Here is a 23,771-nt window from a genome sequence, read left to right on the forward strand (position 1 = left end):
GAACCTAGAAGAAATAGAAAAATTACAAGTGATTTACCAAAATTGAACCAGCAAAATATAAAACCCTAAATAGAACAAGCAGGCAATGAAATAGAGGCAGTAATAAAAACTATCAATTAAGAAAAACTCAGGACCTTAGAGGTTTACTTCAGAATTCTACCAGAACTTCAGAGAAGTTCCATACTCAAACTTTTCTATGAGACTGAAAAGGAAGGAGGATTGCCAAACTAAATTCTGGAAGCTAGCATTTCCCTGATAGCTAACCAGACAAGGACTCAACACAAAAGAAAAATACAGGTCAATATCCTTAAGGAACATAGATGCAAAAATTCTCAACAAAATACCGGCAAATAGAATGCAGCAAATCATTAAAAAGATCATATATTGTGACCAAGTCAGCTTCATCGCAAGAATGCAAGGATGATTCAACATATGTAAATTAATAAATATAATACATCACAGAAGCGAGGACAAAAAATTCACATGATCATCCCAATAAATGCAGAAAAAAGCCTTTGACAAATCCAATGCCCATTCGTGGTAAAAAAAAAAAACCCTGATGAAAGTAGATATAGAAGAACTTTATCTCAAATAAATAAAAGCCATTTATGACAAACTCACTGCCACTATCACACTAAATGGGAAAGCCTGAAAGCATTCCTTCTGAAATCAGGACCAGTAGAAGAGTGCTCACTCTCATGACTCTTCAATATATACTCAAAAGATAAGGCACAAGAACCACTCTAGTATTCAAATCTTTATCCAGAGTAATCAGGCAAGAGAAAGAAATGTAAAGGATATGTATAGGAAAGAAAGAAGTCAAGCTATTCTTATTGCAAATGATATGATCCTTAACATATAAGACCCCAAAATATCCACCAGAAGACTTTCAGGACTAATAAATTCAGCAATATAGCAGGATACAAAAATCAACACACAAAAATTAATAGTGTTCGTGTACACCAACAATGAACCAACTGCAAAAGAAATAGACAAAACAATACCATTCACCATAGTTTCAAAAAAGTTTAATACCTAAGAATCAAACTGACCAAGGAGGTGAATGACCTCTATAATGAAAACTATAGTACTGTGGAAAAAGACATTGAAGAGGATATAGGAAATTAAAAGACATCCCCTGTACCTGAATAGGCAGAATCGATATTGTCAAAATGGCCATATGACCAAAAATGAAATATATATTTAATGCAATTCCAATCAAACTACTAACCTCACTTTTCACTTAACTGGAAAACACAGTCTTAAAATTTATGTGAAACCAGAAGAGACCCAGAATAGCCAAAAGCAATCTCAAACAATAAAACCTAAGCAGGAAACATCGCAATCTCAGATTTTTAATTATACTATAAAGCAACAATGGTAAAAGCAGCATAGTACTGGGACAAAAACAGATACATGGATCTTTGGAACCTTAATTGGACAAGAAATAATACCAAATGGACAATATCACATTAAAAATCTGCCTAGCAAATGAAATAACCAACATACTGAAGACACAACTGACAGAATGAAAAAAAATTTTGCCAGCTACCTTCACATAGACGACTAATATAGAGAATATATAAAGAACTCAAAAGTTTGAACCTCCAGATAAAAGACCCAGTAAAAAATGGGCAACTGGAATACATATGCACATCTCAAAAGAAGAACACAAATGGCCAATAAATACATAAAAAAATGTTCAGCATCTTTGCGCATTAGAGAAAAGCAACGAGAAAAACAACATTCAGCTTCCATCTCCAGAAACAATGGTTATCATCAAGAACTCAACAAATAACAAATGCTGCTGAGGCTGTGGGGAAAAGAAACCCTTCTATGCTATTGGTGCAAATGCAAACTAGTTATCTGTTGGGGAAATCAACATGGCAATTCCTCAAAAAATTAAAACTAGAAATTCCATTTGATCCAGCTATACTTCTTCTGGGATTCTTCCAAAAAATGTTAAAAACATCATTCTACAATGATACATACATATGGATGTATTTTTTCAAATTTTATTTTATTGGTACATTTTAGGTATACAGTATAATGACATTCATCACTGGAAATTTGCACATTTACATAATCTCTCTTGGTTCTTTTTTCCCCCCTATTCCCCTGCCCTCCCTTCAACCCCTCCATCCCTCCCTATTTACAAAGACTTTGTTTACATTTTTTAATTTTCTCATATTAATTCCATTGCTTTCTTTCCTTTCCTCTACCCCTTGAATTCCCCTTTGCCCCTTTTCTTCCTATTTCACATTATCTATTATACTTATTAGTCCTTATTTACACTTTCAGTTTCTCGCACTAGAGAAACTATTCGGTATTTACACGTGTGTCCCATTTATTTCACTTAAGAGTATTGCCTCAATGTGCATCCATTTAGCTATGAATGTCTCTAATTTATCATTTTTTATGGCTGAGTACTATTCCATTTTATAAAACAACCACATTTTCTTTATCCAGGGTCCAGTTGATGGGCATTTGGGCTGTTTCCAAGTTTTAGCTATTACAAACTGTGCTACTAAGAACATGGGTGCACATATATCATTGTGGTATGATTCTCTTAATTCTTTGGGGAAGATCCCCAGCAGTGGAATAGCTGGGTCAAATGGGACTTCCAGTCCTAGTTCTTTGGGATATCTCCATACTGACTTCCACAATGGTTGCACCAGTCTGCACTCCCACCAGCAGTGGAGCAGGGTTCCTTTTCCCCCACAGACCCCCCAGCATTTGTTATTGGTTGATTTCATGATAGCAGTAATTCTTTCTGGAGTGAGGTGGAATTTCACCATTGTTTTCATTTGCATCTCTCAAATGACCAGTAATGTTGAACATTTTTTCATATGTTTATTTGCTCTTTCTACTTCTTTGTGTGAGAAACGTCTGTTCATTTCAGATGCCCATTTTTGGATTGGGGCTTAAGTTTGGGAGGTCTGATTTTTTTAAGTTCTTTATAGATTCTAGATAATAGACCTGTGTCTGAGGAATAGCAGGTGAAAAGTTTTTCCCACATTGTGGGCTGTCTCTTCACACTGCTTGTGGTTTCTCTTGCTGTGCAGAAGCTTTTTAATGACAAGAGATCTCACTTGTTGATTGTTTGTGCTAATTCATGGGCAACTGAGGTTTTGTTCATAAAATCCTTTCTTACAACAGTGTCTTCAAGAGTTCTACCTCACCTCTGTTCCAGCCAGTTCAGTGTTTCTATTTTAATATTTAGATCTTTAAACCATTTTGATTTTAGTTTAGTGCATGGTGAGAGATATAGGTCTAGTTTTAATCTGTGGCAAGTTTTAATCCAATTTTTCCAGCACCATTTATTAAAGAGACTATCTTTCCTCCAGTGAGGGTGTTTGGCTCCTTTGTCAAAGATGAGGTGGCTGAGTGTGTCTGGTGTTGTTTCTTCATCTTGTAATCTATTCCACTGGTCCTCAGGTCTGTTTCTTGGCCAGTGCCATGCTGTTTTTATCACAGTAGCTTTGTAGTATAGTTTCAAGTGGGGGATTGTGATATGCCCCACCATGTCTCTGTTGCCTAGAATTGCTTTTACTATTCTAGGTCTCTTCTTGTTCCAAATGAATTTTTGGATTATTTTCTCAAGGTCTGGGAAGTATGCTGCTGGAATTTCACTTGGTATTGCATTGACGGTATATAGCAGTTTTGGAAGTATGGCCATTTTCAGTACATTGATCCTTCCTATCCAGGAGCAGGGGATGTCTTTCCGTTTTCTGATATCATCTTCAATCTCTCTTTTCAGAGTGCTATAGTTCTCAGAGAAGAGGAATTTGATTTCTTTTGTTAGGTTGATTCCTAGGTATTTCAGTGTTTTGGATGCTATTGTGAAAGGAATTGTTTGACCTATTTCTGTCTCAGTGAGTCTGTTGTTCATATAGAGGAAAGTTATTGATTTTTGTGTGTTGATCTTGTATCCAGCTACACTACTGAGTTTGGTTATTAAGTCTAGAAGACTTTTGGTGGTGTTCTTAGGGTCTTCTATATAGAGTATCATGTCATCTGCAAATAATGACAATTTGACTTCTTCATTTCCTATCTTTATTCCTTTTATATCTTTCTCTTGTCTAATTGCCATGGCTAATGTTTCCAAAACTATATTGAACAGGAGTGGTGTTAATGGACATCCTTGTCTTGTACCTGATTTTCGTGTGAAGGATTTCAGATTTTGACCATTTATTTTATTTTATTTTTTATTGGGCTTCATTCCTTATTGATGTTTATTGCTTTTTTAAAAAAATTCTTTTATTGGTACATTTTAGGTATACCGTACATTTACATTTATCATTGGGTGCTTATTACCTGTACATGATGTATCTTGGTTCTTATTTTTTTTCCCCATTACTTGTTGATATTGGCTGTTGGGTTTTCATAGATGGCTTTTATCAGATTGAGGTAGATACCGTCTATTCCAATTTTTGAAGGGATTTTTTTTTTATTATAATGCATGTTGCATTTTGTCAAATGGTTTTTCTGTATCTTTTGAGATGAGATGATCATATGGTTTTTGTCCTTGGCTCTACTGATATAGTATATTATGTTGATTGATTTGCGTATGTTGAACCATCCCTGTATCACTGTGATGAATCCCACTTGGTCAGAGTGTTTGATATTCTAGACCTTCTGCATTCTGTTTGTCAGTATCTTATTAAGGATTTTTGCATCTATGTTCATTAGGGAGATTGGCCTATAGTTCTCTTCTTCGGTTGGGTCTTTTTCTGCTTTGGGGATCAAGGCGATGCTTGCTTCCAGGAATGTATTCAGGAATATTGCTTCCCTTTCAATTTCGTTGAAGAGTTTAAACAGTAGTGGCAGTAGTTCCTCTCTAAAAGTCTTGTAGAATTCAGCAGTAAAACCATCATGACCGGGGCTCTTCTTAGTTGGTAAGTTTTTAATTATGTTTTCAATTTCATTGATTGATATTGGGTTGTTTAGAATTTTTAGGTCTTCTTCGTTCAACTTTGGTAATTCATATGAATCTAGGAGTCTGTCCATTTCCTCTGTGTTTACCATCTTATTGGCATATAGCTTTTCAAAGTAGGTATTGATGATCCTCTGGATTTCTTCTGGGTCCATTGTAATTTTATCCTTTTCATTCCTCATTTCATGGATTTGGGCCTTTTCTTTTCTTTTGCTGATAAGGTTGGCTAAGAGTTTGTCAATTTTGTTTATTCTTTGAAGAACCAACTCTTGGCTTCATTGATTTTTTTGTATCATTCTCTTAGTCTCCATTGAATTGATTTCTGCTCTGATATTTATAATTTCCTCCCTTGTATGAGCTTTGGGTTTGTCTTGGTCTTCTTTTTCTAGAAGCTTCTGGTTCAGCATCAGGTTGTTTAATTGGGCTTTCTCTGTTTTCCTAATATTAGTATTCACTGCTATGAATTTTCCTCATAAGACTGCTTTCATTGCATCCCATAGGGTCTGATATGATGTAATGTCATTGTCATTTAATTGAAGGAACTGTGTCATTTCTTCTTTAATTTACTCTGTGACCCACTGGTTATTCAGAAGTGTGTTGTTCAATTTCCAAGTGTTTATGAATTTTTTGCAGTTTCTTTTGCTACTGATCTCCAATTTCATCACACTATGGTCTGATGATATGCAGGGGATAACTTCAGTTCCTTTGCACTTACTTAAACATGTTCTATGAGCGAGTATGAGATCTATTTTGGAGAATGACCCATGTGCAGCTGAAAAGAATGTGTATTCTGATTTTGTGGGGTGGAACATTCTGTAAACATCTATTAAGTTCATTTGTTCAAGAGTTCAATTGAGTTCTAGTATTTCTTTACTTATTTTTAGTCTAGTTGATCTATCTATTTGTGACAGTGGGGTATTGAGGTCCCACATTACAATTGTATTAGAGCGTATATGACTTTTCATGTCCATTAGTATGTTTTGTATAGTTGGGTGCACTAGCATTTGGTGCATAGATATTTCTTATTGTCAACTCTTCCTGTTGGATTGTTCCCTTTACAAGGATGTAGTGTCCTTCTTTGTCTCTGTTAATCAGTGTTGGTTTGAAATCCACTTGATCTGCAAAGAGGTTAGCTACTCCTGCTTTTTTCAGGTTCCTGTTGCATAGAGTATTGTTTTCCATCCTTTAACTTTCAGTTTATGAGTTTCTTTTTCAATTAAGTGTGTTTCTTTTATGCGGCATATTTTTGAATTTTGTTTCTTGACCCATTCTGTCAGTTTATTTCTTTTGATTTGTGAATTGAGACCATTAACATTGATGGTTATAACTGATATGTATTGACTTTTCATTGTCATGACTTTTTCTTTTTGTTGGATTCTCGCCCTTTGCCTTTAATTTCTTGTCATGCCCAGTGGATTCATTCTGCTTAGCTTCCTGAGGTTGTCATCCTCATTGTCTTTTCCTAGGATATTGTCTAAAATTTTTTGAAGTGCTGGTTTGGTATTCATCAAGTTCCTTAGATTCTCTTTGTAATGAAAGTATCTTATTTCTCCATCAATTTTGAAAGACAGTTTTGTAGGGTACGTCAATTTGGGTTGAAGGCTGTTTTCCTTTAGGGCTTGAAATACATTACTCCAAGCTCTTCTTGCCTTGAGGCTTTGCATCGAGAAGTCTGCTGTGATTCTGATGGGCTTTCCTTTGTATGTGATTTGTTTCTTTTCTCTCACTGCTTGTAGAAATTTTTTCTTCTGTTGGGTTTTTGGAAACTTAACAATTATATACCTATGTGTAGATTTTTTTTTTGATCAAGGCTATTTGGAGTCCTATATGCCTCGCTTATCTGTATGCCAAGTTCTTTTTCCCTGCTTGGGAAGTTTTTTGCCATTACTTCTGTGGACAGTTTTTTAATGTTATGTGCACTCTCTCCTGTTTCTTCATTGACTCCCATCAGTCTTATGTTATCAGTCTTCTTTGCATCATCTAGCAGGTGCTGGATTGATTTCTCATGGTCCCTTACAACTTTGAAGCAATTTTTCTTTTCCTGAACACTAGTTGCAATCTTATCTTCTATATCTGAAATTCTGTCCTCACATTGGCTCATTCTGCTTCATAGACTTTCAATGGAGTTTTTAATCTCCTGGAAATCTGTTAGTATCTGTTTTATGGATTCCATTTGTTTCCTATGTTGGGATTCCATCATGTTCCTGAGCTCCTCTCTAGATTTATTAATCATGTCTTGCACTAGGAGCCCAATCTCTGCTGTTATCTGAGAAATTATTTCTGATTTCATTTTTTCCAGATCCTCTGTTTTTGCCAGCTCAGAGGGTCCACGTGGTTGAGTATCAGAGTGTTCCCTCTCATTTCTCTTTGGGGTTGCTGTAGGTGATCTGGAAGTCTGGTTTTGAGACTTGTTTATGTGTCTTCACTTTTTGATGGGGGATGGTGGAGGCAGGGGGTGTGTGCTGTTGGTGCCTGCATGGTTCACCTCCTCTGCACTGGGAGTGGTGGTACTGCAGCCTGGAAGCCCCTTCCTCTGCGCTGTGAGCAGTGCTATGGCGGCCAGGAGATTTGCATGTTTATAGCATCATAACTCATAATAGCTAAATCTTAGAAATGTTCTATATGTCCACCAGAGATGAATGGATAAAAGTCCTGTATATACACACAGTGGGGTGTTACTGAGCCATAAAGTAGGATAAATTTGAGTTATTTGTAGGAAAATGGATGCCACTTGAGACCATAATGCTCAATGAAATAAATCAAACACAGAAAGTTAAATATTACATGGTTTCTCTTATATGAGGTTTCACTTTCCTCATTGCTGGGACAAAATACTTGACTCCCACAACCTAAAGGAGAATACATTTGTTTTGGCTTACAGTTTACACTTAATCTTAGCCAAAAGGTCGAGAAGTGATTGACTTACAGTTTAAGAAGTTTCAGTCCACGTTTGTCAGGATTAAACACAGAAATGGAATGGTAGAAGGTCCTTGGCAGAGGAAAGCTGCTTATCTCATGGTGGCAGGAGACAGAGAGAAAAAGGAGGAGCTGGGAGTGACATGTACCCTTTCAGGACATGTTCTCAGTGTCCTCCCTCTTTCAACCAGACCTGACCTCCTAACAGCAAGCCAGCTATATGCCTCTATTGTTCAGTCATCTTCCAAAAGCCCTTCCTATGAGCATGTGAGGCTTTTAGATGACATTCTTGATCCATGAAAACAAATGAGAAATTCAGTACATCAAAAATTTAAAGAGAAAATAAAAGATAGGTGATAGAAAACAGGAGATAGACTTTATGGAGATGGGAAGGGGAGTCTATGAATGGCAGAAGTTGGTAGGGAGTAGGGGAAGCAGAAATAGGAAGAATTATGATGTGATATGTGTATGTACCAATCTCCCACAATAAATGTATTTATTATCTTTTCAAAAGTGTACTAACAGGAAATAAAAATAACATCTTCAAAATAAAAATCAGTGTCCTGACAGTTCTCCACCCATCATTGGGAATGGGAGTCTTTCCAGATGCTTACTGATGGTCTTTGTTACCCATTTACTATTCTAGACTAAGGAAGATGATGGTATATCTGTGGTGTCACTTGTACCTCACCTTCCTCAACCAAATGGTCTGACTACAAGAATGGTGGGGTTTGAAGAATGCTGCTGGACTCAGGATGGTAAACCTTGCAGGTTTTCCCTCACTCAACACACACCTCCATTCAGTAGTAGATTCAACCTTGCATAATATTGAATTGGAGGAGTCGGGAGGCTGCATGACAGTTCTGTGAAGAGTCAATTAATGTCTTCAAGGTATATTATAACTACTGTTCCACCACACTTAATGTACACTTTCCTTTGTGGGAAGGACATCTTTGCTGGTACTGTATGGTTACACAGTGGGTGTGTTCTTGTTTCCACAACTAAGATTATGACATTTTTGTCTGACAATGGTCACAGTGGTATTATCGTGAAGGGGCACCATTTATGAAGTTGAACTTGCCTGGGTGATTTGAAACAACAGAACAAAATGGAAATATACTTTCTGGAAGTTTATGATGCTAATATTTTAAGTATATTTCTCTAGAAGTCATCAGATTCTTAATGTTATGGGAATCATACTTTTATTTACCCTACTGTTGTCAAAGAAATGTACCCAGTATTTTCATACCAGCAATTGTAACAGAGAAAGCCCTGACACAGGTCACCTGTCTCTCCTTACTGATTAATAATGTTAGAGGGAGCCTAGAATATACTGTAGAGGACAGTTGTTCACTTTTAGTATTGTATTCCTTCTGAGTTTAGAAAGTGTAGTCATTGACAAGGATGTGGAGTCCAGAGTAGTTTCAAAGTAAAAAACCACCATTTAGCTGAAGCCTTGTTTGCTTGAGTGTTTCCCACAAGACAGACTAGCATTTTTTCCTATTTAAATTTAGGTTTCAAAAAAGTAAGTTTCCTTTTTCTTTTTCATTTTTTATATTTTCCTTCTTTCCCCTTTATCTTATATAACTTTAAATGCTCCTTGACCTTTAATGGGAACAATATTAAGTGGACCTTTGACTTATGAACTCAATTAATTCACGAGGGCTGGTTGTAACTCAAGTTGGTCAATTGAAGGCTCAGGCTCCTCTACACATCCTTCAAAATTTGTCTCCTGTATATAGGCAAATCACAGTGTTCTTACAGAGACATTGGCCCAAGATTTCTCAAATAACCCCATAGAGGAAAGGATGTTGTAATGTTCCTTCAAGAACTATTTAAGGGTTAAATCTGTGCCTGAGACCTTTTGGAAGCACAAGTGGCTGACATTTGGGTCATAGATTAAGACTTTGGTCATAAGTTAAAATTAAAATTCTGGTTGTAACCCAAGTTGTTCATATGTCAGGCAGGTTGTAACTTGAGGGTCCACTGTATTTTGTCAGCTCTCTGTAAATTACAAATAAATATTCATGACAGTATAAATAGTATTGTTTAAATGCTCTGCTGCCAAAATAATCTTTGGGAAATGAGTACTTGAATAATTTGAGCATTTGAGTAGCTTTTGGGATGAAAGTATCCTGAAATTGGATTTTGGGGATGGTTGCATATCTCTGTAAATATACGCAAAACCATTGAATTACACATCTGAAACAGGGGAACTTTATGAGATGCAAATATATTTTAATCTTTCAAAAACTAAATTTGTCTTTTTTATGATTGTTGACTTACTGCAATAATAAGTTATCAACATTTCTGCAAGCAATGGACTTGACCTTCTAGAAACAGAAAAAGACTCAACAACTCATTTAGTTCAGGTTTTAGTGTGATTTCCCAGGTAGCAGTTTTAGTGTAAAATTAAATATTCAATGCAATTTCCCAGGCAGCAGTTCTTAGTGTTACTATTGATGGCAAGAAATTTGTCACTAGTTAAAGCAACAGAGATTTGACATGATTTACTTCTTCGATCATTTAAAGCACTTAATACCAGGATAATGTTCCTCCTGCTCACTTGCATTTTTTTACTTTCTAGGTGGAGTTACAAAAGTACATTGGGAATTGCTTATAAACTCAATTATACCCACAAAATGTGTCACACATTTCCATCACCTATTGTGTGTCACAGTGGTAAAAAAAAAGGCCTGAGACGTCTAAGAGAAAAATTCATGGTGTCACCCAAGCTACCAAGTGACAAAAGCCAATCATTCTTTATACATTGCTCAATTCTCCCATTTCTTCATTCCATTTTAAAGACTGAAATGATGAGATAGCATTGTTTCCTGAACTTATCTGAGCACAGAAACATTTATTTTGGAAGCACCTAGCATTTTGAGGACCACTATGTTCTTACTACTCAGGAAAATTCTGCTTTGTGAGTTCTGACTTGCTTGAGGCATCGAATGTTTTTGCAGGTGAGGAATGGGAATCTAGTGCAAACCCAGCTTAGAGGGCACGCTTATTTGTATTTAAGTGTAGAAGGAAGCTGCTTGTTATACTCTTCTCTCTTCATTTTGGATACTTGGGAGGCTATCTTATAGCTGTATATAGCAGTTGTTTGGGGTAGTGCTTCTTAAGTTCTAAGTAGGTATGAGTTGCCTGTTAAAATGAAAATTTTTAATTAGTGAGTTTGTGGTTGGGCCCAAGAGTCTTCATTTCCAACAAGTTCTCAGAGGACATCCCAGACTATATTCTGTGTAATACAAGTTTTAGATACAATGAGAGTGGTTCAGTGACAAAATGGAGTGGTTTTATGGAAGCACACTAGTTTCTTCTTCCTTTCATAAGTAAAGCACACAGGTTCATCTGCTATAGAACCATCATGACATATTCAAAACCTTAATTTAGGCCTTCATCAAAATATACTGACATTAATATATAACTAAATATATGTTTGCTTTCCATAGCAAAATAAAAGAATAAAAGGTTGTGGGGGTCCCTATAACCAGCTCAATGATCTGTAATGCTAAATAGAAACCATCAAGATATTCTCCACTCTTCATGGTCTCTATAAAGCATGTCCCAAAGAGGTGGGGATTCTGATACACTGGAGGAGAATGTGGCAGTGGCTTGTGTGTTTTTGCTCATGCATCCTTTAGCATGTTTGACTGCTAAATAGGGACCCAAATTTAAAAAGATTTTAACAATTGCCAAATAGGCTTCCCATTTAATTTTAATGGAGGAATATATACCAGGTTTTAAACATTAGTTATAACACTTAATATTTTGAGGACAGAGTGGGAAGGTAGGAAATGAGGTACTGTGAATGACAGAGTAGAAGAAATAACAGTAAATTCACAGGTTAAAGAAGTAAAAAAAAAAAAAGTCTACCAGTAAAGAGCTTAAAGCATGAAAAACTTTTCAGCACAAATGAGTGAAATAAATCAGAGGAGATAATGGAGTACTGAATCCAAAAATCTACAAAAACTGTTCTCTCAGGGTCACAGATTGAGGGTTATTACTAGTAACTTGGTGAGGAGGGGTGGACCGGAGACTAGATTAGAGCTCCACTGATATTCACCATGGTTAGTTCTATTTAATTATTATATCTAGTAAATGCTAAATGTTTGCATAGAAAAAAAATTAACAAAAAAGGTGGCTTCTAGTGAATCATGGGCTAAACCTTAGTTGTTTGAAATGCTCTTGAGTAATACTTAATTGCATCACTATGTTTTTTTAAAAATCATATACTCAACCCCTTCTTTTTTTTTTCCAACAGTCTTTTTTTATTTAACTAGAAATCACTCTTTAATTTAATTAAATCAGCAGGAGTTTTTCAGCACAAGATTTAACATCTTAATGACCACCAAGGCCTGGGCTCTGGGGCTTGTTCTGCCTCTCCCAATCCTTAAAGGGGTTTAGAGGGAAAGACATCATTAACAGAGACCAAGTCAGATGGCTGCAGGCCCTCTTTTCCCAGTCATTGGACAAGCTGCTCAATTCTTGTCCGGAGCAGGAAAGAGCCAATTCCTTAGAAAAATCTGACAAAGAATTTGGCATTACATCATAAGATCTCTCTTAACAGTTCAAATTTATCAACAGTATTGGTCCAAATTTACTTGCTTCTAAGTTTTCATCTTTCAAACCTCCGGTGAAATTTTAATGATATCACTCCCTGTGCAGAAATGAATCAACCCAGTGCAAAGGAAAATCCCTCAAACTGGAATAGCTTCAACTTGCTCTGGAAAGAGGAAACAAGATTTTCTTGCTCCTCATTCACCCAAGAGATGAACACATGTCCCCCCAAGCTCAAAATGTTACTTCTGGCCTTGGACTGTACACACAGGCAAATTTGGATGGGCTCATTTAAATTCTCTAAAAAAGGGTAGCTGGAACTACTAAGCAGGCAGCCTTTTTTGGAAATTGTTTAAAATGAACTCTTGGGAACCGTCCATGGTCATATACAAAGGTGCTAAATTCCCAACGACTTCTGCTATTCTGGTTCACGAGGTATGCTCAGAAGAGGCACTGGAATTATCCGCAGCAAGAGCAGGAGCAGCAGCCCCACGAGGTAGAACCTCTATAACTCAAGACTTGTCAATGATACGAGCTGTCTGGTTTCCTTTTTCCATGCTTGGTGACCCTCACCGTACTTGGAGGTTTGATTTCGGAACGAAAGCGGGCTGCCTGTTCTCTCGGCAGACAAATCAGTAACCCCCCAGAGGTTTCAGCTGAGGTTCCCTGAAGGAGTCCAAACTGCCCACTGGCCTTGCTGATAGCAGCCATCTTGGCAATGATTGGCAGACTATGAATGACAAATGACACCTCGTTTCTCTGTTGTTTTGCGAGGTTCTGAGAGTGTCCTAAAATGCCAAAGCCTGTGATATCTGTAGCCGCATGGGCATTGAATGTGTGCATCAATCCAGCAGCAGTTCTGTTTAGGTTAGCCATGTTGAACATAGCCTCCTGATAAGCCAGTTCTACTTCTTCTCTGGAGACCACCATGTTTATCTTATCCCACCTCTCAGGATTATTCAGCCACTGGTGGGCATTGACTGCAACCTGAGTTCCTAAGGGTTTGGTTAACACAAGTACATCCCCTACAACTGCACTGTCAGGCATTATGAATTCATTTGGCTGACATACCACAGTGGCAACTCCACTGATGATAATCCAAGGGTTGACCACGGTTTGCCCACCTGTGACTGCAGTTCCTCCCTCCTCAGCAGCGTCCCGGAAACCTTTGATCATGAGTGGTATTACCTTTTCTCGCTCCTCCTCATTCATATTCTGGCTGACACTGAGTAACATTAAGATGTTGTCACATTCCGTGATGCCCATGGCATAGAGGTCACTCAGCACGTTGGCACAAGCTATCCGCCCCATCATGTACGGATCTTCCACCAAGGGGTAGAAGAAATCTGTGGTCTGCACCAGCGAAAGGCCTCCGTGTCTCAGGGGGATGATGCAGGAGTCCATCCCGATGCTCAGGGATGGTGAGGCCGGGCTGGGGCCCGCCCCCCGGGGGGGGGGCAGGCCAGCTTCCCGGGCCGCCTCTTCTTGGCCCCTCACCAGGCCGGAGCCCAGGGAGGGCTGCGCGTCTGGCCGCGTTAGTCCCGCCAGGAGTTTGAGCAGCGTCTCCTGGGTGACTTTGCAGCCTCAGCCTTCCACGCAGGAGAAGCCCGTCAGCCGCCAGCTCGGGCTGAGGCCCAGCGCCTGGGGCTTGAAGGGCCGGTAGGTCGCGAAGCTCCCGCCCGGACTCAAGCCCGGCGGGCGGGCTGGAGGAGCCTTCCGCCGCCACCATGGCCGCCATCGCCTCTCCGCTGGCGCCCGCCACGACTTCCGCCATCGTGCCGGCCCGGCGGGGAGGGGGGAGAGGAGAGCAGGGGACGCTCTGATTTTCTACTCGTTAATCTGAAGTAGCAGCCATACGTTACCGAAGAGCTTCTTCAAGACTCGCCGGATACCACATCAACCCCTTCTGAATTTAACCCTAGTGTCTTGTTGCCCAGATTGCTTTCAGAAGCAGAAGAAAAAACTGAGCTTCTTAGTATCATTGTCCCAGGATGATTTTGTGCCATAATAAAATGAGCAGAATTTCTCGATCTATGAAATGAGTAATTTTTTGGCCTGTGCAATAGAACATATTCATCAGAGCTCAAGGAAAATGCAGAAGACGTGTTCTTTATCCTGGGAGGCAATAGGCAGAGAAGGGTAGGGGACTCAAGAATCAGGTAAGCTTCTTTGAACTTCATTTTTAATCTTTTCATTGAACAAAGAGCCAGTGGATTTTCTCCTCACCTCCTCGTTCTTGTCTCTCTTCTCTCCTTCAGATTGGTGGTTCCCTCTCACTTCTGTGAATCTTCTTTGAGACAGATTTTCCCACCTTAACTACATACTCTCCTTCCAAACACTTTATTCTCTTGAAAGGGTCTGTCTGCTCACATGTTTATTGTCTGTGTCTTCACCTCTGTCACTCTCCAGTGGACTATAAGCTCCAGGAGAGATAGCACAGTATAGCAGTAAAAAGGACAGACTGAATCTAGGCTAATTGGACTCTAATCTCGCTTCTGCCATTTACAGGAACCTGGGAAATCATCTTATTTCTCATTTTCCTTATCTGCAAAATGGAGATAACAATAGTAATTACCTCCAGATTGCTGTAAACATAAATGAGTTAAAAGTTTGTTAACACAGGTAGAAATGTATGGCACTTGGTTGACTCTATGTCAGTGCTAGCAAATCAAATACATGAAAAGAGGAGACTGATCATGATTGATTGTGATTTGGTTTTCACTGTGTTTCCTAAACTTTTCATGAAGTAAATCCAAACAGTAAGGGGATGGAGTACATTCTGGATGGGAGGCTCTGTCTACTCTGAACATGGCCATGCATTTAACATGATCACGAAGAGCTGCATGTGTAAGGGAGTTTTTTCTGCATTTTGTTTTTATATAAAAATGCCTATCAAATACTAGCCCCTATGAGACCTGTATTTTTAATCACTACACAGGTAATACAGAAAGTATAATAGTGATACAGTATCACTATAGTGCAATAGTAATAACCATGGATTTTGTAATCAAATAGTGTCATGTGACCCCTGGAAAGTGTCAAAAACCCCTTTGAGGCTTAGTTTCCTCAGTCACAAAGTAGAGGTAATCAAGTACCTCAGAATGCTGTAAGGACTAAATGACTGTAAATTCTATGTATTTTTTTCTATACAAAATTTTGCTTTAGCTGAGAAATAATATAATTGTTAACTTGTGATAGAATTGGTATTCCTTTTATTATTTTATTTTAAAATATTTGGCAAATAAAATTATAAATGTTCAGATCATACAACATAATTTTTATAATGACATTTTATAAGGTTGGTAGCATTTTGTAAGATCCTGGAATGTAAGTCTTGGATTGACAGCAAGGGAGTTGTGCTTCAGAAGCAGTCACTTCAACGTTCCTATCACACAGGTGCATAAACAGATCTGCTCAGGGATTAAATGGCCTACAGAGGACTTGCTATCTTGGCTTTTTTTTTTTTTTTTGCAATCCAAGATATGGTGGATATAATGTTGAACAAATGAATAGCTATTGAGTACTTTTAATATTTTGCTATGTGCTGAGGATATTTTTAAAAATGACCAAATAACTTTTTTTGCCTGAAGGCTCTCATAGCTTCCTGAGAGAAGAGACAGCTTCCTAGAAACATTTCATTTTCATGGAATAATCCCTCTTCATTGGAACACCCTTCCCTTACCCTTTTCAAATGTCATGCTCTCTTTTTTATCTTTCTTTACCTATCTCTACTGTAAACATCTTTTGCTAGTTGCTTCTCCTCTGCATAATGGTCCTCTACTCATCTTTAAGTGTCTAGTGCTGCTCTGTGCTCCATTGAAGTGTTCTCCTTTCTCTCTCATATCATTCAATCATTTTTAATTATCATTTAAGCCAAGGATTCTCAAATCTTTGTGTGCATAAGAATTACATCAGGCTTAGAAAAGTGCAAATTCCTATATCTAACACTGACCCAGACAGATCATTTTAGTAGGTCTACTTGCTCAGAAATAAATTCTTCATTAATTTGTCAAGTACCCTGTAAGATTAAGATAGGGAAGGATTCCTCAAAGTTTACACTCAGAAAAACATTTATCTGCATATGATTTCCAGACTGTGATATCCAACTGCATCTTTCATATAACCACTGAGGCTTAGAGCCCAACATTTCCAAGGCTGACTTCTTCTCCTTTTTAACACTTATGACCTTTCCTTGCCTCATCAAACAGACACTTTTCTGGAATTTTTCTTTCTCAGTAAATGACATCAGAATCCACCAAGCTTGTGGTGGATTAACTAATGGTCAACTTAGAACACCTAGCTGAACTAAGTCAGCGTGGTTCTGGGTGTGGAAGATCCACCTGAAGATTGGTGCCAAAATGACATGAAAGAATAGTAGGGAAGATTGCATGCTATTGATTTCTTAGGAAAAGCTTGCTTGATTTTCCGATATGAACTCAGCTGTTCTCCTCATCATCAGAGGAGCTCTGGTCTCTGCTATTGCCAGGGATAGTTGTTCTCTTCAGGGGAGTTCTGGTCTTCACTGTGAGTGTCACTTCCTAGCTCCAGTACAGATACCTCAGTCTTTGGGCACAGATCCTTCATCTTGCTGGCACAGGCTTTCTAGCATCCACCACTGGCCTTTGGCCCTTCCTAGTGCAGATCCTCGATATGGGCTTACATGAGACACTGCTGTGGGCTCTCGGCCTCTGACTGGACTCGTGAAGGACATTGCCATGGGATCCAAAGCCTTGACTGGATTCTTTGGGTCTCTAGCATGTGGATAGCATTTGACTTTTTGAGTGAATGTTATAAGATAATCCTATAAATTTGTGCCCTGTATTAAACCTATTCCCTTGCAAAACCCTAACTACAACAAAGTTACTCACATGGAAAACCTGAAAATCATTCTTGACATCTTTCTCACCCCTGGTGTCCAATTGAATGTTTTTTGGTCTTTATACTTCTTAGACATTTCTTAAGATTTGTTTCCACTCTCATCACTTTCATCCAATGCATCTCTCTCCCTTATTGAAAAACTCAACTGGTCTCTAACTGGTCTGCTTCATTAATGAATCTCTACCTTCTTCACAAGGATAATTCTCTACAGGAAGCCAGAATTATTTTTGAAGCATTCTAACATAATAACGTCTCTGTTCTCCTCAAGTCTTTAGTACTTTTGCAATTCTCCTAGGATATAATTTCAGATCATTAATATGTCCTTCAAAGGTCAATATGATTTGTTTTTTGCCTGCATTTTAGTTTCTGTTTCAAAAATACATCCTCAGAGAAACCTTCCATGAACTTGGGCTTGGTTCAGTTCCCTCTATTACAATACTTATTTCATTGTCATCTTATTAAATAAACCAAAATGAAATTATATATTCTCATGTTAATCACTAATGTTTGTCTTTGGCTTGAAAGTCTGTGAGTTCTCATTAAAAACACTCCCTTTGCTTTGTTGAGATTTCTACAGAATAAATATTTTCAATGGAGGTTGGTTCCATTCATTTTAATTAAACAAAGCCCTTAAACTTTTTTTTTATAGCACTTATCATCACTATAATTAGACAGCTATTTGCTTATTTAATTTTTTAAGTATCTGTTTTCTCAGTAAGCAACATGACAGCAGGATTTGGACCTTTTTATTCCAGTTCTGTGTGTCTAGCCCTTCCTCACACAAATTAAGCACTCAAAAAACTGATATTGGCTCAATAAATGAATGATAAGAACTATAAATGAGGTATTAAATATGCCATTTAAGTGTGTAAGATTCAAAATGGCTTATTTTGCCATACAATATTAGAAGTTACTGTCAAGCAAAACTATTTCAAGGTTCCCAGGGAATTATTTTGGACTTGAGGGACTATTATCTGCTCTCAGGGACCATCAGTACTGAAAACCATAGGGCTGGATGGACTCACAGAAATAAGTGCAGCAATGAGAGAGAAGAGGTCATCCTTCAGAGGGCTAAAAATTGGGGGAGAGGAAAATGAGAAGAATTCAATAATGAAAACTAGGAAATTTTGATCAGAGAATGATGTTTTGGAAGCTTTGAAAAGAAATGTTTCAAAGAGGGAATGTTCTGCTCCAGTGGTTAAGAAAAATGAATATATAGCCCTGCCTATTGCATTTTGCAACATGGATGATCAATGAAGACACCAGCTCCTTCAGAGCTGTGGGCATGAGAAACAATTTCTAATGGGTTAAGAGAAAATATGTAAAACTACACATGCACACACTATGTGATCAAGAAAACTCATTTGTAGAAACAGACCAAGAAGTCATTCTTGATTATTTCTATCATTGGACCTTTTTAAGATGATCAGAGGTACTTTATTTATAATGGCAAATTATCAAAAAAGTAATTAAATTATAAGATACTCTTACAATGGAATATCATGTAATTGTGAATGTGAGTGAACTATTACACATCTTATAAAGTATAATTTTGATAAAATTTATTTTAAATGCAGGTAAACTGAATCATATGCTTTAAGTGATATAGCCATAAATGTTAAAACCATAAAGAAAATGGAGGGAAGTGAGATACCATGCCCTGTAGCAGTTACACTGGGAAGGGGGAGAAGAAGGAAACCAGTGGACAGGATGCCACTGTGGGAGTTCCCAGAGGGTCTTCTAAGATGTTAGTTATGTTATTTCTTTTAAATAGATACCAAATACGTAGCAGTTCATTTGTTAAAGAATGTTCCTGTTTTGGGGAAGCCTTTATTCTGCTTATGACAGCTAGTAAACATTAAATTGTTTTGCACATTTTTAAAGCATTTAATACAAGTGCATTCAGTTAAAGATCTTACATCAGACACTGAAAGAATTGGATTTTACATAATATGAACTTTGTGCTAGATCATGTTGACATATACTTTCTAACTATGTAGTCAGGACTATCTTCAAGTGTATGCCATTATTTGTGTAAAATGTTTGACCTGGAAATGATTCAGTAGGTTGTTATTATGAGTAAGCCCCTCTTTATCAACATAGCTATATCACAAGAATCCTGTGCCTAGCATCCAGAGTAGAAAATTGGTAACACTTTGCATTTAGTCTTTTTTTTCATCAAAGGAAATACATCATTACAGATAAAATTCACTTGGTCCTTTATACCCAGTTTGATTTCCTTCTCCCATTCTATAATCAACTTCTAATATATTTAGTGCCTCTCTTTCAAGTCTATCTCTGGTACATTTGTATTTTGGGCATTGTAGTAATGAATTAAATGCAGTATTATTTTATTAGTTTTTAAAACCTACCTAAGTGAAGCAATGTTAGAGCTATCATTGTATAACATGGTTTTCTGAGGTACACTTTGATAAAAATCTAAGTTATTTGTTTTGACTGCTAACATAGTAATTCTGGTTTATTAATATTATGCTATATTTATGTACATACTTATTGATGAATGAATATTTTGTATATCCCTTTGAACATATGTTAAGGGCTTTTGAAAAGGAATAGTCCCTTTTAGTATATGATTGATATTTATTTTAACTGATACATAAATATAACAATTATACAAATCTATCTATGGGATATCATATATTTTGATACAGGTAGACCTTGTGTGATGTTGAAATCCAGTTAAACATACCTCTTCAGAAATTTGTAATTTCTTTATGGTGAAAATATTTAAGCTTCTTTCTTCTATATTTTTTGAAATATATTACCACTTGTATTTATATTACTGTGCAATGGCACATTGGAAATAAACTTATTTTTAAATTGAAATTTGTGTGACATATTTTATAATAAATTAAAAACAAAAGGTTAGAAGGAAGAAGACAGCAGAAATGGGGGCAGTGGGTCTAAACAAATCTTCAGAAGAATTTTTCTATTTAGGGGAGCTGAGAAATGAGATAATAGCTCAAAAGGAAAAGTGAGTTAAAGGAAGGTTTTATTTTGTTTTCTTTTGCTTTTTTAATGAAGATAGTACAGTAAATCTTGAGAGTGGGAATATACCACTGGGAACGAGAATATTCTAGCAGAGAAGGAAATGGCATGCTTTCATTCTTTGCAATATTACAACTAGGCAGAATTTTGCCTAAGAAGTAGGAGGATCAGAATAAAACTTGGTGTAGGTTAGAAAAAATACATCCAATTTTTTGATCCATAGGCTGGAAATTTCAGCTCTTTCTTTACCAACTAATTTCTGATACACTTGTCTTTGCCTTTGACAAATAGATGCAGTAAATATTCAATAGAATGTACAATTTCCTTTGTGCTGAATTATTCATATGCTTGAATTTTGCTGAAGTTCTTTTGATTTCCAGTAACCTTAGACTGTCAGGTGGTACTTTTATTTTATATGTCAAGAACACATACTAGGGTCAAACTTAAAGCAAACTCATAAAAACTGAAATCATGAAAATCTTCACTCAAAGGTCTTTCAAGTCAGAGAAATACCTTTTAAGTAATTAGACTGAACAACTTTAGGTTTCCCAACAATAGTAGATAGTTATTTTCTTCCCCATGAGCTATTTTCAGGTTGCCAATCACAGACTTCATGGAAGCTGGAGCAGCATAAATATCAGGATAATAATGAATTTCTGAGGAAGTAGTCTGATGGAGAAATTGGCAGAGGACATGAAAGAATGTGCTGGAAAATACATAATCCCAGACGACTAATTGGAGGTGATTTTCCTGTGTATTTTAATCACATCTGCAGCAACTCTTTTAACAGGTAGCTCAAGCTGTTTGTAGGAAAGAACTTATACAGTCATTGGTTAGTGTCTGAGAGGACTGGTGAGGACCCCATGCAGATAACAAAATCTTCAAATGCATGAGTCCTTTATGTAAAATGGCATATTTGTGTACAACCCATTCAATCTTCTTGTATACTTTAAATCATCTAGATTACTTTTAATACCTAACATAATATAAATGCTATGTAAATAGCTATTATACTACATTGTTTGGAGAATAACGAAGAGAAAAATAAAATTTGTGTGTGTTCAGGACAGACACAACCTTCGTACTTTAAATGCATTATTTTGGGCTTTTTATTTATAACAACATACAGGTGCCCACCTGTCTTTGCCTAATGGCTTGAAAATATAAGCATAATTCCTGAAAGATAAAAGAAAGATTAAAAAATCAGGATTGAAACAATGGGCAAAGTTTGGAATACATTTTTTGACAGTAATGTTATTGCTTTTCATTTTGGTCTCAAGTTCTTTTGTGGTCTTGGAAGGCAGGGCATCTGATTGGCTTTGGCATGTCTCAGTAGTCAGTTAATCATATCACAAGCACAGACAAAAGAGAAGAAATACAAATAAGATTTGTTATGATGGGAGCAGTCCTGCTACGACTTGTCTGTTCCTAAACTGAGATATGCTTATTTGCCTTGAATCTTTCTTTAAGACACACCCTGAATTCTGGATTATAAACCTTCTTCCTATCTCCCAGACTTCATATTTTTTGTGTAATCTAATGGATATAGATATAATCTGCATGGATCTGAGAACTTCTGGAATGCTCAAGAACCTTCAGATGATAATGATTTTATCACACAGAGCTGTCCATATTTTGGGGCCTGTGATAAGATTTTCTTCTTCAGAGAAGAAGGCGGCAGGAGAAAGGAGCAAGTCACCTCTGTAAACTTCAAGAGAGGATAACTTGGAAGAAATAGGGAGTTTAATTTATATATAAAAACAATCAAACCATTCAAGACAGCTCACTCATAAACAAAGGTATTTCAGGATTATCCAAAGATCTATCTACAATCAGGTAAATTTTTCTTAGAACTACCTACAAATTATAGTATATAATTCCATTTCTCTTCCTCTATCTGATTTGGATACCCTGACCCCTCAAAGCATTTGGAAGATTTGGGAAAAGCTGGAGCTTCGCAGTGCTTCCCTCTTCCCACTGAAAGTTCTGATTTTTCACAGGGGTTGACAGAATGCATTGCTTTTCAGTCATTGGTCCTCAAATTTATGAATGAAGGGTCATAAACTATTTCCAATATTCTGTCAGTTCAGTATGGTGACTCTGCCTATCTTGTTTTCAGAAAAATTAACTGACCAACCAATGAAAAATATGAATTTAGAATTACAGAATTTTCTATTTAATGCAACAGGGAAACTAATTAGTAGGAGTTACAAGGAGTGGATATGTATCTATATCTATATCTATATCTATCTATATCTCCTTGATTTTACTGATCCTCTTTCAGCATGACTTATCATGTTGTGTTTCTCTGAGCTTGTAGAATAACAATATATACAACATACACATTCACATACACACAGAACCACATTAGGGTATGTAATAATTTTCATTGCATTGAGACTATTCTCTGATGGTACATTAGGCCACAACTTACTGCTTTTTGTGAGAAAATGTATGACAATGACTACTCATTAACTAAAAACAAATCCAGACAAATGTTACATTTTTGTTAAAAGTTAGCAACCTTTTTCTTTAAAATAACAAATCCATAATTGTGTGGGAGTAGACAAATCTTGTCTTTCTTAAAGAAAACTTCAGGATTCATATCATATTTTATAGGCACTAATGATGGTAGGATTGAAGTAAAAGTACAGAATGCACAAAAACTTCTAAAACAAGAGAGGTTTTTACTGATTACATTTAAATCCACATATTAACCTTTTGAAAAGTGAAACATGAAACACAAAACCATTTTCTTATTTAAAGATATGTTAAAATGCCAAGTCATCACTTTAGATTTATTCATTTCCTTAAAGAATTCCGATAAGCAATACTTTAAACAGTATTAAGCATATTATCTAAAACTATATAAGCGGTTCAGTGAAGTTTTTGGGAAAGCCCTTAGAAGATTTTCAACCATAGCCAAAAATTTATAAACTTCTCTATACTTTTATATGCTTTAAAATGCAATAGTAAAACTTTTAAAGCTGTAGAGACAAGATTAGGACTTACCTATACATTTTTATCCTAAATAATGAAGAGGTCTTTTTTTCTGCTTGTCCAACCCCTTTGAGATTCCCACTGAAATGACTCTGATGTGTTATGTGTATCTGTGAATGAGCTGAAGTCAAAGGAGGAAATCCCACATAATTAAAATCTAACTTGTTGAACAAGTCTGAAGGAATTAACTTGAACAACGTGAACCAATAGCATGACTTGTGGGACAGGCTAGAAATAGGGGAATTTGACAAAACAGTGAGAATTTCTTTTGTTTTGACAAACTGTGATTACTCACAATTGCAGGTGACAGGATCTGCAAAAATCCTGTGACTATTTAACATTTGTAGAACCATTTTTAGTTCGAAAAAATGTGACACTTCTGCCCATGTTATCATACAGCCTATTTCTCACTACAGAATACCAAGTAGCATCGGAAGATACTTTCTGCACATTGATGGGCACTGCA

General features: G+C 36.8%; 1 protein-coding gene and 1 pseudogene across 2 annotated transcripts in view; both read right to left on the minus strand.

Moving 5' to 3' along the window:
• The window catches only part of Tmprss11d (transmembrane serine protease 11D), a 122,720-nt gene extending 99,305 nt beyond the window's left edge, over positions 1-23,415 (minus strand). Inside the window, exon 1 of one of the 2 annotated variants that reach the window (XM_021262280.2) lies at positions 23,318-23,415. In XM_021262280.2, the coding sequence (XP_021117939.1) occupies positions 23,318-23,325 (8 nt within the window). In that variant the 5' untranslated portion in view covers positions 23,326-23,415. The remainder of the gene's footprint in view (positions 1-23,317) is intronic. The other variant, XM_087187753.1, reaches the window with a different exon arrangement.
• Positions 1,743-15,089, minus strand: LOC147825187 (selenide, water dikinase 2-like; annotated as a pseudogene).
• Positions 23,416-23,771: the final 356 nt, after the last annotated feature.

Source organism: Heterocephalus glaber, unplaced genomic scaffold (genome assembly GCF_053883595.1).
Source record: "Heterocephalus glaber isolate CG9 unplaced genomic scaffold, H.glaber_assembly_v1.0 deba00001509, whole genome shotgun sequence".
Taxonomy (NCBI): Eukaryota; Metazoa; Chordata; class Mammalia; order Rodentia; family Bathyergidae; genus Heterocephalus; species Heterocephalus glaber.